At 37.4% G+C, this 12819-nt stretch overlaps 1 protein-coding gene across 2 annotated transcripts; it reads right to left on the reverse strand.

The window, feature by feature from the left end:
- Positions 1 to 823: 823 nt before the first annotated feature.
- Positions 824 to 10638, reverse strand: si:dkey-205h13.2 (cartilage intermediate layer protein 1). 2 transcript variants are annotated; one of them, XM_054618793.1, is made up of 7 exons: positions 10406 to 10638; positions 10207 to 10258; positions 2928 to 2964; positions 2783 to 2816; positions 2624 to 2665; positions 1835 to 2009; positions 824 to 1220 (listed from the first exon to the last, which is right to left on the reverse strand). In XM_054618793.1, the coding sequence occupies exons 1-7, from the start codon at positions 10608 to 10610 to the stop codon at positions 1121 to 1123; spliced, it is 645 nt and encodes a 214-aa protein (XP_054474768.1). In that variant the 5' UTR covers positions 10611 to 10638; the 3' UTR covers positions 824 to 1120. The 2 variants fall into 2 exon arrangements, with proteins under 2 accessions (XP_054474768.1, XP_054474769.1); XM_054618794.1 differs by lacking the exons at positions 10207 to 10258; positions 10406 to 10638 and adding an exon at positions 3177 to 3699.
- Between the last annotated feature and the right edge of the window lie 2181 nt (positions 10639 to 12819).

Consider the following 12819-nt stretch of genomic DNA (forward strand, 5'->3'; position numbering starts at 1 on the left):
GTACACAAGGTTTTCCCACAGCAGATGGTGGAAAAGTTTTCTCCCCTCATTTAAAATTCTGTATGATGCACCGCAGAGCTTCTTTTCAGCACCTATCACAAGTACTTATCTCCTGAGGAAATGTTGACGGTGTTGATCTAGCAGGAATCACCTTGTATCTCGCTGCTCCCCTCTCTGTGTGTATATACTATGGTGTCTGTGCTCGTATGTGTGTACATTCAAGATATTTATTTGCCATAAGCAATGCTTACTGAGTCAGTTTAAGGGGTAAAACAAGAAAAAGGCACAGAGAAAGGCACATAAGATGAATTAAAATTAAATTAAAACAGCAGCATGTATAAGTTAACAATAAATAGATACAACATTCATAAATTCTACATATTGATGTCAGCCTACACCCAAACAAGGGAACGTGTGTGGGTGTTTGACTTTGAGTGAAACATAATCATTGGTGGGATTTAGGTCAGAGAAGAGAGAAAGTTTGTGAGGACACTAAACTTTAACACAAACTATTACCTTTATAAACAGAGTGGAAGTCTATTGAGAAAGAAAGAGACAAACCAAAACTAATTATCACTATTATTACTACTTGTTAGTTCACAGCATGTTGAGAAGAAATCCAGATTCACTGACACACGTTATGTTTTTCTTTCATCTCACATTACTGTTGAACTGCTATCCAGCACCTCCTACTGTCTGTATATCGTATCTGCTCTCATTATCTGTTGTTAACACACCACATCATAACTTCCTAATAAATTCCTAATAAGATTGGAAAGAGTTGTTTTAAGTAAAACATCATGACAAAGGGGATTTGCTTTTATTTTTATTTTTTCCATAAGGAGTTTTGGCATGGTAAAAGCAGAAGCTGATATAACAGAATTAACTATGGTTGAACTCTATTTAGCTTCACGGGCTTCAGGGTATAGAACAGAGCCATCATACACAATTTCTGCTTTTCCTACAAGTCAAAATGTCTGCTGCAAGAAAGGACAAATATTCTTCCTCCACCAATAAGAAATCAAATATAACATGAAAGAAAAATCAGACAGAATTCAAGTGATCAAAACTTGAACGTGTCTCTTCTTATCCATTGCTGTGTTTGCTGTGGAGTCAGGGCTCATCTCGGGCATGGGCACCCAAACTGGACTTTGTAGTCACGGCACTCTCGATGTATCTGGTCCTCGTTGCGGCAAACAAACCCCTCGGTCGGACTGAAGCTGAAAAATAATTCCAAGCAGTTAGTGAATCAGTATAATATCAAAGCAAGGAAATCAAATCAAAATAAAACAATAACTTATTTTTAGTGATGCACAATGCTCAAGCAATAAAATATGTTTATCTATAATAAAAAAAAATATCTAGGCTATGAAAGTGCTGTTGGTCAAATAAAAATTAAATCTCTATCATCTTTTCTCATTTTGTTCTTGATGCCAGGTGTAAGTTCTTTTCAAATTCTAAATATTTCAGATAGCCACGAAAAATAAAACAAAATCATCATGAATAAGGAATACCAATTAATTGGGTTATTGGTGTGTCTTACTCTCCAGACCACAAAGACTTGGTTATCTCAAACAAAGCTGTTAGCACAAGAATAAAGTAGGGCTCAGCTAAAACCTTTAGACATTATGTGCCTTTTAGCCGGTTTCCTCGTGGGGCTCATTAAAATTTCATCTCATCTAATGTAAATGTGCATCTACAGAGTTTCTCTTCACTGTTTGAGCAGCAGCTCCAGGCAATACAGCTTGATGATTTGGAAACTTTGGAAAAGAGGTTTTAATGTTGAGAAGTATTGATTAATTATTTGGTTATATTTCCCTATGAGGCAACTTACATAGTGAAGGTATCCCTTGTGGAATGGGCTGGGGTATTTGTGTCAGTGGTAGCAGCCACAATGTACTGAGGACAGCTACAGATCTGTCCTGGATACTCTCGGTGAAGATTGCTAAGGTCTTCCCAGTCTCCCATTCCATGGGGATCGTCTCTGTCAAACCACTTGGTCCAGCACACTGCAAAGAGCAATAAAAGAGAAATGATGGCTGGTGAGAAACTGCAGAGCAAAAGCAACAACCTTAATGAAGGCTTATGCACAAAAATGATAAGGAGAAGAGGAAATAAACTTTACTTTAGTAGATTAACACTGCTTATGTTTTATTAGTGTGTTGTATAACACACAATGAATACATCTTTTTAAATTGAAATTCCTTTAAAACATATTCCATATCAAATGTGCTATTCTATTGTGATGGTAAATGACTAAATGTCACTAAGAAATCTGTATATTGTACACCGCACAAATAGATTATTTTTTTCCACTGGGATTGTCTCTGTCAAACCACTTGGTCCAGATTTAGACAAATTACCGACAAGACAAGACTTTTGACATGTTTTAGTATTGCATATGTTGTGATCTTTCCAATGTAAAAGAAAGATACCAAGACAGATGTAATACTTTTAAAACAAAATGTGGAATCTGCTTATAAATATGGGTGGGATAGTAGCAGGACCATGCTGAATGGAGCTTGAAAAAAACAATGAATGACCTTTCTATAAAAAAGTGCACCAATAAATGGTTTGGTCTGTATTTTATATATCTGGATTGCCACTTAAAATAATCTCTTACCTTGTTCAATTGGAAGGAAACGCAGACACCTTTGGTTGCTTGCTGGTAAAGCCAGTTTAGAAAAATATAGTTTACTTTGACAGTGTATATTTTTGATCATAGAATTTTGAAAATTTGTACATTTGATCTTGACCATTGCAGTTATTGAGATGAACCTACCAAAGAACAATCCAGCAAAAATGGCAACACTTAACTATTAAAGAAAATAAAAGGGTTACAATCACAGAATATGGCATAGTGCATACAGAACGTGTAAATCGACATAAAATAAAAATAAGGAATATAATACAAAGTAATACGTTACCAATTTGATCATGATTGAAGATAGTGGGCCTTTAAAACTGTAAGGAAAGTTGTTTGCATTAAGGAATATAAATAGAATTGTGCATTATCAAAAAAGAAATGCTCAAGAGGTGGATGAAATAACATTCATTAATATTTACAATCTTTCAAATGTTTACTGTCTTTCTTTTTTTCTTTACCTTATAAAGACATAAATTGTTAAATAAGAGTATCTATGAAATTACATGAAATTCACAAGAGAAACTGGTACCTTTCTTTGCAAAAACAAAAGCGTCCCAAGCACTGGTTGTGTGAAACTGTGTAGTTAACGAGCCTCTCTCCTGTTTCTGCGCTTAGATGTAGGTTTGGAAGGTATTTAAATACTGAGACTGGTAAACCCTCCAGCTCACCGGAACCACGTGTTGCAGACCCCGCCCAAAGAGAGCATTGAACAACGCCCTATTCAAAACTCTCGCCGTTTCCATGGAAACCGCTGGGCGAATCTCTGAGAAAAGTCATATCACATTCCTGACTCAGACAAACTAGTTCCACAGCCAGTTTGTTTTGATTGGTGTCCATTTAGAACTGGCTTTCGGGGGGCTTCCCTACACACAAACAATTTGTGAAAAATCCAACTTAATCCTGCAAGCCATTTGTCTTTGTTTTCATCCATCTCCCGTAAGGCTTACTCAGTAACAGGTTTTTTCCAAGACAAACCAAAATAAAAGTCAAATGAATCATAGACTAGATTAGTAAGAACAAAAGCCAAAACACACGCCCCACTTCATCCTTTATCCTTCATCTTCAGCTCAACCTGCCTCTGTGATCCGAACCCTCCACGACTGACCTCCGCCATCCGACCAGCAGATAATTCAAACTGCTGAATGTAAATTAGGAAATATCTCAAACATTATGGAAAAAACAACAACAACAACAACAACAACAACAACTGAAAAACAGACCATCCAGTATTTTTAAATAAAAAAAATAGCACTGTGTAACATTCTGAAAAGTTATTACAGCAATCATAACTTAAGGATCAAGTAAGTTCTGGGCAAAAAAAAATCCTATCTGTACTTATCTGTATCTTTCAGATATGGGCGCAAATCTATTAAATATCAATAAATATAAATTATAAAATAGCATCACTATTTAAGTGTAGGTTTTACGTGTGTATTCAAGTAACTTACCAAGTGATAAATGCAAACATATGACGATAACAATAATAATATAATAATAATAATGATTCATTTTATTTATAGAGCGCTTTACAGACATTTAAAAACAGCATTTAAAAGCTACACACTAAAAACTTAAAACACACAGCAATAGTCAGACATTAAAAGTAGTTTTGAAGAGGTGAGTTTTGATTTCTGATTAGAACATTGAAAGATTATTGGGTAACACTTTACTTGAAGGTACCGTCATAAGAGTGACATGACACAGTCATAAAAATGTCATAAACATTATGTCAATGTCATTAAACGTTTATGACTGTTGTCATTAAGTGTCATTCGATTTGGTAATGACAAGTTGACATTATTTTGGTTGTCTTCATTATGACAACTTGACATTAATCAAGGTGACATAACCAGAATTTGTCTTTGTCATGACAACTTGACATTAAATTTGTTTGCGATGTCCTTATTATGACAACGTGACATTATTCAAAGTGACATTACTAGAAAATGTCTTTGTCATGACAACTTGACATTAAATTTGTTTGAGATGTCCTTATTATGACAACGTGACATTATTCAAAGTGACATTACTAGAAAATGAGATTAATTAATTTCTTCATTACATTGTCATAATGATGTCATGACAGTCAGTTTATCCTTCATGATATGTTAATGACAGATCAAAATGCTACCACTTTACTTTAGGTCAAAGAATTTTGTCATTACATTGTCATAATGATGTCATGACAGTCAGTTTATCCTTCATGATATGTTAATGACAGATCAAAATGCTACCACTTTACTTTAGGTCAAAGAATTTTGTCATTACATTAATCATTGTCATAATGATGTCATGACAGTCAGTTTTTGGTATTCTGTCAAACATCAATGACCAAGTGCTAGAATTGGTCTTTAACCTTGCACAGCTAATTATAATTATCATTGTCAACTTGCCATAAACACAAAAATAGATGCATATTTCGTTAATGTCAGGTTGTCAATTGTCAGGTGGACATCCTTAATAAGCCCTTCGGGGTTTCTTTTGTCCCACCCGTGCATCTATGTATGTCTATGCAAATCTTCTTGCCTTTTTTAATCTTGTTTATTTGCACAAATAAAAAAACTAAACTAAAAACTAAAACTTGTCGTGACAGAGACATTTTCTAGTAATGTCACTTTGAATAATGTCACGTTGTCATAATAAGGACATCTCAAACAAATTTAATGTCAAGTTGTCATGACAAAGACAAATTCTGGTTATGTCACCTTGATTAATGTCAAGTTGTCATAATGAAGACAACCAAAATAATGTCAACTTGTCATTACCAAATCGAATGACACTTAATGACAACAGTCATAAACGTTTAATGACATTGACATAATGTTTATGACATTTTTATGACTGTGTCATGTCACTCTTATGACAATGTCATGTCACTCTTATGACGGTACCTTCAAGTAAAGTGTTACCGATTATTGCAGTCTCGGATGTGTTTGGGGAGAGAGTTCCAGAGTGAGGGGGCAGCTATTGAGAATGCTCTGTCGCCCCATAACATTTTTACACACTCCAATTCTCCCTTAAACTACACCCCGTTTATGTTTCTAATTGTGAGGAACAATTTTCTAATGACACAGTCTTTGGGAAATACATAAGACTGTAGTTTTGAGATTCCTCCACTCTGGACAGCATCACAAGTGTGAAAAACACCAGTTTGTCTGGATTAATAAATTAAATTAAATTAATAAAATTCATCTACTACTCATTCACCTTTGTAGTTGTAGCACTCGACATGTTTTTAGTGGACTACACTTAATTTAAGCAAACGATGTTTCAATAAACAAGTGTAAATATGATTTGGGAGATATTTGTAAGTTTACCGTACCAAAAGCTAAAAAGGAGGTGAATTTGTATTGTTGGGGTTAAATTATGGAACAATGCTAGCATAAATGTAAGAATGTGTAACAAAAGGATTGTTTATAAAGCTCTTTTTGAGTGTTACAAGTGTGAAGGAAATATATATATATTACACAGCATTAAACATCTATTTGACAAATTAAACTAAATTCCAGATTTCAACGAGTTTCATGACCTCTCAATGACCCCTCAAAAATTACATCATTATTATATTACAGTCGTAATGTTGTGTTATTGCTGTGTTCATTTTCATATTAGTATTATTGTTTACTTTTGTGTTTTGACGCATTGTCAACATTGTTTTTGAAACTTGAATTAAATTGAATTGAACTAAACTAAACTAAACTGAACTGATTTGAATGTAATTGAAGAGAGAGAGAGAGAGAGAGAGAGAGAGAGAGAGAGAGAGACGAATGGATGGATAGATAGATATCCATCCATCTATAGTCTATCTATAAAAAACGTTTTATAGATAGACTAAAAAAGGGTTTTAGACAGCTTAACTTATGCTTTGAGGATATGAACATTTGCTACCAGAGCAGTTACCTTCTTGTCCTTTAAAGAACGGTGGGTGACAGTTGAAATTACAAAGCGAATGGCATAATCCAGACAGAAATTTGGCTGCCTCTTGCCGTAAAAGGCAGCTGTCATGCCATCTCTTCAATTATGAAAGGGTGATTCAGGTGCAAGCTGCTGATAGGAATAAGGGCTTATAGCACCTGTACCAGCATTACAGTTAATTTTAGAAAGTGTAGTAGGTGTTGTGGTTATATAAAGTGGATCATTTGTAACAGAACATCCTTAAGGCCTGGGTACTTCAAAAGTCATTCCCTTTGAAAAATGAAACTAAACTGGTTTTGTAAAGCTCTTCCTGGGTTCTACTTTAAAACAGGGACCTGTTCATGTAGTTAACATAATTTTCTTAAATCTAAGTTTTAAAAAGAGCAAACCTTTGCACAGTAGGTCAACAGGTGAGTAGTATAAAGGGTAGACAATATAGAACAAAAAAGAAAAAAAGAAACTCCTGTAAACTGTCTTCTTCACTTGCATTCAGAGATATTTAGTGACGTTTTGGTTCATCTGATGCAGGTCAATGTACCAAAACATTGTCACTCAATATCTCTGAATGCAAGTGAAGAAGCGTTTTTAGTACTTTGTTGCACACACAACACAGTTCAACCAGTTCAAAGGGAAGTTGAACTGGTTGAAGTGGTTGAAGTGGTTGAACTGGTTGAACTGGTTGAACTGGTTGAACTGGTTGAACTGGTTGCATTTTCTTTCCACACACATGTTGAATGATTGTTGTTCATAAAGTGACTGCCATTGTGACGTCCGACAGCGCACGTGTGCATAACTAGTTAGAACATAACATAACATTTTTGAAGATGGAACAGTAACATTATGTTTTGCATATAACATAAAAGTGGCCACAGACGACCATATTTCTAGTTAGTACTTTTTTTATTTGTAGGGAGGTATAGGAGGCCCGTTCTGATAGTTATGATTCGCCACTGGTCAAGGTACATATACTTTTTTAAACATTGGTTTTAGGAGTGGAGTTGAAGATAAGAATTAAGAATATTTATACACAGTGGATAAAATTAATGCTTCTATTATTAGGAGTTATAACATATTAGCGATCACTCTGTTACCCTACATTTCACATGTATTTAGGATGCTTGTAGGATTATTTAGCCAATTTGAAAACAGAACTATCTCTTCCTTGGTATAGCAAGTGCATATAGCTTTGGTTTTATATGTCAAGGAGGTGGATGGAATTCTGTTTGTTGTGCTTACAGCACTCAACAAGAATATATTTAAAGTGTCCTCATTCAATATTTCTATATTTTAAAATGGATCACCAGACCACTTGTATGTGAAAGATGACACTTTTAGGGATTAACCTACATAGTATTGACACCTGACTCTGCAGTTCCCCAGAGCTCAATGTAACTTTATAGCAACTTTTGGTGTATTATTTTCGTAAAAAGCCTTCAATTTTGGTGATAGAGAAATTTGTTTTGCTTTTATTTTGTTTCAAACTATTTCTTGTTTTATAAACAATGTCTACATTTGCTAATCCACAAACCTTTCTGGTACTTCTTTATAGCAAAGAAATGAAAATAAAACTGTGGATTGCTTGGATGTGGATCATCATGTGAAAGTAACACTAACATTTACTTATTTAGTGACGTTTTGGTTCATCTGATGCTGGTCAATGTACCAAAACATTGTCACTCAATATCTCTGAATGCAAGTGAAGAAGCGTTTTTAGTACTTTGTTACACACACAATGCAGTTCAACCAGTTCAAAGGGAAGTTGAACTGGTTGAACTGGTTGAACTGGTTGAACTGGTTGAACTGGTTGCATTTTCTTTTCCACACAAAGAAATGAAAATAAAACTGTGGATTGCTTGGATGTGGATCATCATGTGAAAGTAACACTAACATTTACTTGTTTGTCTTTTCATTTAACACACAGCTTGTATAAGTTTCACTGCTGCATGACAATGTGTAACTAGATAACATCTTGGCAGAGACTTTGTACTTTAGAGCAACGGTGAGTGTTAAATAACACATTCCACCACAATTATCCTAGTCAGCACAATTCAGAAGAGCAGTACGCTTGTGCAAATCAGTGTTGACTATAACAGTATACACTCATCCTTCACTTGATCTACATCACTTCACTCCACATATTTACTGCCTAACTCACCTAATGACCATCACACTGACCCCTGTATTAATTGGTTCCTGATGAATGTAGCGGGCCGGCCACTTTGCTGTTATGAGATGAATGCGGTCATTGGGGCAGTGGAAAGCTTTCACAAAGATAGATGAACAAGAAAGTGTGTACGTATTTGAGACACTCCTAAAAAATAGGGTTTTCTCAGAGCTCCATTCGTATAAACTGATGGTCAACAGAAAGTCTGCAGTCAGCTCTTTCACCACAGGAGGATGGAGACACCAATGATTTCCATGGAGACGGGGAAAGAGAGAGAGAGACTTGGGGGGTGTGTGGGGGTAGAGAGATAGAGGGAGTTGTGTGTACGTTTGGAGAGAGGGGGGATGATAAATGAGTCTACACCATGCTGTCATTTGTACTTTGGCATCCAGTCCAAAGCACAATTTAGTGTAAAATATTACAGCGGCCCCTTCAGATGACAAAGTTTAATGCTGATGTATGAATAGACAGAGACTTTCCCCAGCTGCTATTGAACAAAGGGAGGTAGCTATTCTTCTCAAAGGAAAAACATAATGTCAAAGTTTCTCTCAACAATGACGTTCACTTGAAGACAAAATCAATCCTCCTGTCCTTTTGGATGAATTTCATAATACTTGAATGAGCGGGTCTTCTAGAATACCCTGGACCCGGGAAAGTTCTGAGAGAACACGCCCATTGGCTACAAATCCAAATATGATTGGTTGAACAAATTGTCAATCCAAACGTACGCTCTCATTACGTTCAATTGTCAGGGGATTCTATCAAGGAAACAGAATACCCTGGATGGAGGATATTCTACCCAGAGACACAGAGATAAAAATATCTGATTGGTTGCATTTTTTTTCCAACATTAAACCACTCAAATGCGCAAAGCATGGACGGAAAACAACAGAAACAACTCGGCGTAATTTTAAATATTATTTTATTAATAAAATAATAATTATAATATAATAATATAATATTTATAGAATTAATCAGATATGTTTTTTTTATTTTTTATCTGAGGATTCTAGGGCCTTCTCTGAATACCTTGAAGGCCCTGACATTTCGCCACTGACCTTGACTACACCTTTACAAAAATATCTAAAACTCAAGCAGGTTCCCATCAGAATAAAACTAAAAGCAGACACAGTGATGCACTTCAAACCTTCGCATTCACTGAATATCTCAGCTCCTTCAGCACTTAAGGTAGCAGGGAGGCACAAGGCCATTTGTAATGTCTTGCAGCTGTAATGTTCCTCATGTACTCATGTCTCACAATGCATTGCAAGACTACTACAGTACTGTATGTGACCTTCCAATGCTCCACACTCACCTCTAATGAAACTGGCTGTTTAGGGGCCCATAAACTTAACCATAGCATTAGTGAAGCACTCATGCAATTGGCTCTATTGCTACTCCCAGTCACCCACTGGTGGTACAAATTGTATAAGATAGGGGGAATATCTGTCGAATTGGACTGTTTTGTTTTCCCATTTACCTGTAATTTTTGGTGACAGTGTTTGTTGGGTAGTGGCCAGAGTCATCACGACCTAAGAACAAAAACAAGGGAAAATGTGTTATAGTCAGTTCATTTGCAGCCAAAGGTCAGAGTGCCATAATAAATGTCCATATGTGCCTATACAGTCATTTGGTTAGACGCGCCAGTAATGACAGCCAGGAACTGAAGTCCATTTTACCTGTGTACACATTATATCCTTTGAAAGAAGCTTTGTCTTCAGTATCCAGCTGTTCAAAGTAGACTGTGGCCTGAGGATAATTATGTAAAGTAGAGGTAAGGAGAAAATGTGGAAAGGCTTTAATTATCACCAGAAATGAAATAAAGGCTAGACAGACACAGCACTTATGAGGCACAGGTTTTGATAATGTGCCATTTAAATGCATCGCCCTGTGTGGGGCACATGCTCGGGCTGCACAAAATGTTCCTCTACTGATATCTTGTTGCTTATTTATTGGTATCGCTTTACTGGTGTGTGCAAGCAAGAAGGTGGCAAGAAACAGGAGAACCATTCAGACTGTAAGCTGTTACTGACAGCAATCCTTTTTTTTTTTCAATTTGGAGAATGGTACTCTATGAACCTTTGCACAAAAGGTGTTATTGTTTCTGCTGCAGATGCAAATAAGGACTGCAGTAAATATCTAATACTTGTACATGCGGTGGTGTGTTATCTTACTGATGTATAAATTAATTCCAGGAGAATTAATGCCATACAATATGCATATGTGTATTTCCAGGATGAGAAGCTGGAAGAACTCATTTATATTTTTCTCAGGCCAGCAGGAATGCTTCTAGAACCTCCAGTGACCCGCTCTTCAATACATGATGTAGGCCACACACACACACACACACACACACACACACACACACACACACACACACACACACACACACACACACACACACACACACACACACACACACACACACACACACACACACACACACACACACACACACACACTCGCCTGCACTTGTGCGTACCCTCAAACAAACCTTTTATTGCTTTTAAGTGTGTGGTTGTCAGTAGTGCTCTTATACGTCATCATTCGTCTTGCATCCTGACAACCATTCAATCAAACACTGGCCTCCGGGATTGAGCCGCAACCCTTCGCCACAGGGATGGCTGTTACCATGGTAACAAGGGAGGTGTGTGTGTGTGTGTGTGTTTGTGCGACCCACCAGCAAGCCAAATAATGCATTGTTGTCTTGTTTTTTTTACCCTGAAAAAACATCAACTTTGTGTTAGTTTATCTGTCTCTCCCTGTTTCTTTCTGTCTGGTTTGTCCCCCTTGTGGGGGAGTAAATGTGTCTCTCGCTCTCACTCACGATTCTTGGGCTTGTCAGTAATTGTGATGTGCCACAGGTGTGTCAGAATACAAGGTTTCTGTTTCCAGCCCACCACTTTCCGGAGTGGATAATCTCCAGAGTAGCATAGATACATACTGAGTTGATTTTTTGAGTGTGGGCGTCGCCCTCCAAGAGCTGTCACTATTGGGTTCATCCCTGCATGCATTAGTAACAATTTTTTTGTGCCCTTGTTTCCTGCATTGGCCCACTCTTTTGACCGCACCAGGACATATGACAGCCGTGCGACCATAGTTCTGCTCCCAATTTAAACGTTTCTTAAGCTGCCATAGGTGGAGTCAGAGGGGACTTAAAGTGGCTACACCTATACTCATAGAATTTGGAGTTTCCCCGCCAGCAGCTGCACCAGGGTTGGGAACCATGATTCGCTTGTGTGTTCTGGTGCCACCAGAATGACCATAACATTCTTAATGTGTGCTAACAGTTGATGAATCAGAGGAGCTATGACATTGTCTCCTGGTGGAGAGTGGTCTTAAGTGTTTATGGACAACCACAGTGCGCAATTCTGCATTCTGTCGTGAGGTGAACAGATCCACCTTCGCCTTCCCAAACCTGTCCAACAACGTTTGAGTGAGAGAGGGGCGCATCCGTCATATATGGAACACATGCTTTTATCAGTATGACAGGTCTGACTGCACAATTCGTCTTTAGTGCTGAATTGGATCAAGGCAGAGGCGACCAAGCCACCTCTGGTTTTCCTCATGTAGGTGGGTCCACTGGGGAAACATCACTGTCACAACTCTGTGGGGTGAAATGTGTGACAGCAGCCTGTAGCCTGGTGACTGAATACATATCCACAGGACCAGTGGTGTTGCCATACACATGGAGAAAGTCAGAGAATAGCAGAATGGTAGCTGGTTGCACTGTTTTTTATTCCCTGGAAGGAGAAACACAGAACCTTTCATTGCTTAAAAATGACAAGAATGTGGAAATATGCATCTCTCAGATTGATGAAAGTGAACTAGTTGCTGCAACGAAAACATTAGAACACATGTCTGATTGTCAGCATGTGAAAAGGCCGTGGGAGATCACGTCCTTCCTCAGAAGCTCAGCCAGACAGGCAAACTGGAGCGTGTAGCTTCTTGAAACAAACCCTAACATCCATGTATACATGGATGGCTGGCTGTGCACCGTAAGCGAACACGTGCATGTCTGTGTAGGGTCTGTTGACATGGTTTGACACATCGCATCCTGCTTGTAGCATACTACCCCGCTGTGAGAATCAAG

This window comes from Anoplopoma fimbria, chromosome 18 (assembly GCF_027596085.1).
Source record: "Anoplopoma fimbria isolate UVic2021 breed Golden Eagle Sablefish chromosome 18, Afim_UVic_2022, whole genome shotgun sequence".
Lineage (NCBI taxonomy): Eukaryota > Metazoa > Chordata > Actinopteri > Perciformes > Anoplopomatidae > Anoplopoma > Anoplopoma fimbria.